Below are 2,622 nucleotides of genomic sequence, written 5' to 3'. Positions count from 1 at the left end.
AAATCACATTTGATTTTATTTTGGGATGTGAGAGAGATGATCATTTAAATATACAGTTCAGTGTGATTAAACACTGCACAGATCCCACTCTTCCTGCTTTTCCTGTCCCTAATTTTGGTGCTTTGCTGTTGATGGCAACCCTGTAAGGAGCACATGTCCTGTTTCACTTTTGGGATCTTTTGTAAGGAGTGGGTTTTTTTAGGTTACTAAACATCCTCCCTGGGGAGCCTGGAGGGGATGACGTGGAGAGCACAGTGTGCAGAGGGGAACATCGCTGCAGGCAGAGACTCAAATGGAATGGAAACATCTTGGCCTCATAAAAAACTTTGTGCTTTGGAAACTGAACCATCCTCCATTCCCCACAGATATTCCCACAAGGTCAGGGCTGGGGTGTGGAAATGGTCCTGGCACTGCTGGGAGTGTGGGCAGGGAGCTCCAGCCACATTTGGACAGCCCTCAGTTCATGGTTTGAGGAGGAATATGGAATAGGAGCCAGGTCCTTCCAGGTTGGACACAGTCTGGGTATGTGCACCAGCCAGATGACAAATATTCCTCCCCATCCCTGGCTTCACGAGGGATGAGCCTCTGAGGAGCATTTGCTCTCAGCGTGTGCTGTGGGAAGAGCTGTGTGGTGGCTCAGGAGCATTTTCCACTCCTTTTCCCCTGGGGTTACAATGGACGCTGTTGTCATTCCCAGCTCTGTGCTCTGAAAGCCTTTTTGTGATTGAGTTGGAGCAGGACACGTGGTGTGGGATAGCACAGTGTCACTGGGGCAACACCACTGTCCCACCCTCACAAAATTCCATTTCTGGGTGCTCACAGCCCTTGGGAGGAGTCTCAGGAATGGCAGTTTCCTCATGCTCCAGGCTGGCCATGGTTCCCCCTGGCTGTGGGGTTGATGACATTCCCCAGCTCCCCATTTTCATCCACCATGGGGATGGTGCTCTCCCAGTTCCGCCAGTGACACGTGCACTGTCCATCCCACTGGGGCCCCCAGCCTCCACCCTGGGCCAAAAGAATGTCCCACTGGAGCCTCCAGCCTCCTGCCTGAGCCCAGGGAATCAGGGAATCATAGAATACCTTGGGTTGGAAGGGACCCACAAAGACTGTGGAATCACAGGATCATAGAATGTTAAGGGTTGGAAGGGACCTTAAATCCCATCTTGTTCCATCCCCTGGGCAGGGACACCTTCCACTAGCCCAGGTTGCTCCAAGTGCATCCAACCTGGCCTTTGACGTTTCCAGGGATGGGGCAGCCACAGCTTCTCTGGGCAGCCTGTGCCAGGGCCTCCCCACCCTCACAGCCAGGAATTCCTTTCTAATATCTAAACTAAATTTCTCTTCTTTCAGCCTGAATCTGTTCCCCCTTTTCCTGTCACAGTTATTGATGAACAGTTCCTCTCCACCTTCCCTGAAGCCCCTTCAGATCCTGGAAGGGGCTCTGAGATCTCCACACAAGGATCATTCAGTCCCGCTCCTGGCTGTGCACAGACACCCCAACAATCCCACTTTGTCCCCGAGTGCGTTGCCCAAACCCTCCTGGAGCTCTGGCTGCCTTGGTGCCGTGTCCACTGCCCTGGGGAGCCTGGTCAGTGCCCACTGGGAGCAGGTCTCGCCCCACACTATCCCTGCAGTGCCCCGGAGGGAACTCACACCGGCACAGCCCCCTCCAGAGCCCTGGAGCCAGCTGGTCCTGCAGTGATGGTGAAGGGCCTGGATTCGAAGCCATGTGAGGACACTGAGGGCACTTGGTGTGTTCAGCTGGAGGAGACTGAGGGGAGACCTCAGTGCAGTTCCAACTGCCTGGGCAGGGCCAGAGGAGGGGCAGGGACTGAGCTCTGCTCTGGGGGGACCAGGGACAGCAGCCAGGGAATGGCTGGAGCTGTGTCAGGGCAGGCTCGGGTTGGATCTCAGGGAGAGGTTCTTCCCCCAGAGGGCACAGGGTGTGACTCTTAGGGCTGGGCCTGTGCAGGGCTGAGGGTTGGACTCGATGATCCCAGTGAGTCCCTTCCAACTCGGCACATTCCGGGATTCTGGGATCACAGCTCTCTCCCACACCGCGGGTCTCTGCAGTGGGACCGGGAAGGCGGCGGAACGCTGCTGTCGGGCGCGGGGGACGCTGTTCCGGCGCACGGCCGGCGCCGTTACCGGGTGGCGCAGCTGGCGCTGTCAGTCGCGGCCCAAGATGGCGGCGGCCGGGCGCGGATGGAGGCGCTGGTGACCGTGCGGAGACTCGCCGCCGTCTGTACCATGGTGAGCGCCCGCACGGCCCCGGGGGGGCCCAGAGCAGCCCCCGAGGGGCGCCCAGCCCGCCCGCCGCGCGCGGCCGCTGGGCGATTAGCGAAAGCGGCTAAAAGACATTGTTAGGGCAGGCCCCGCCGGGCCCGCGGGCTGAGGGGGGTGAGGAAGGTGTATGGTGTCTGGGAGGTGTGACGGAGTGTGAGGGGGGGTGAGGGCCAGGTGAGGGGTGAGGGGGGTGAGGGAGGTGTGAGGACTGTATATGGGGTCTGGGGGCTGTGTGAGGGGGGTGTATGTGTTCTGAGGGGAGTGTATGGGCTCTGAGGGGAGTGTATGTGCTCTGAGGGGAGTGTATGGGCTCTGAGGGGAGTGTATGGGCTCTGA

General features: G+C 58.6%; 1 protein-coding gene across 2 annotated transcripts in view; it reads left to right on the top strand.

Annotated features, from left to right (window-relative positions):
* The first annotated feature begins 2,145 nt into the window (after nt 1-2,145).
* The window catches only part of LOC113956153 (ubiquitin carboxyl-terminal hydrolase 12-like), a 27,764-nt gene continuing 27,287 nt past the window's right edge, over nt 2,146-2,622 (top strand). For both annotated transcript variants that reach the window (XR_003530760.1, XM_027662389.1), the window contains exon 1: nt 2,146-2,253. Coding sequence is in view for 1 of the 2 variants with exons in the window: in XM_027662389.1 (XP_027518190.1) it covers nt 2,206-2,253 (48 nt within the window). In the remaining variant the exon portion in view is untranslated. The remainder of the gene's footprint in view (nt 2,254-2,622) is intronic.

This window comes from Corapipo altera, unplaced genomic scaffold (assembly GCF_003945725.1).
Source record: "Corapipo altera isolate COAL_440 unplaced genomic scaffold, ASM394572v1 326, whole genome shotgun sequence".
Lineage (NCBI taxonomy): Eukaryota > Metazoa > Chordata > Aves > Passeriformes > Pipridae > Corapipo > Corapipo altera.
This window is presented reverse-complemented; position numbering and strand designations above follow the sequence as displayed.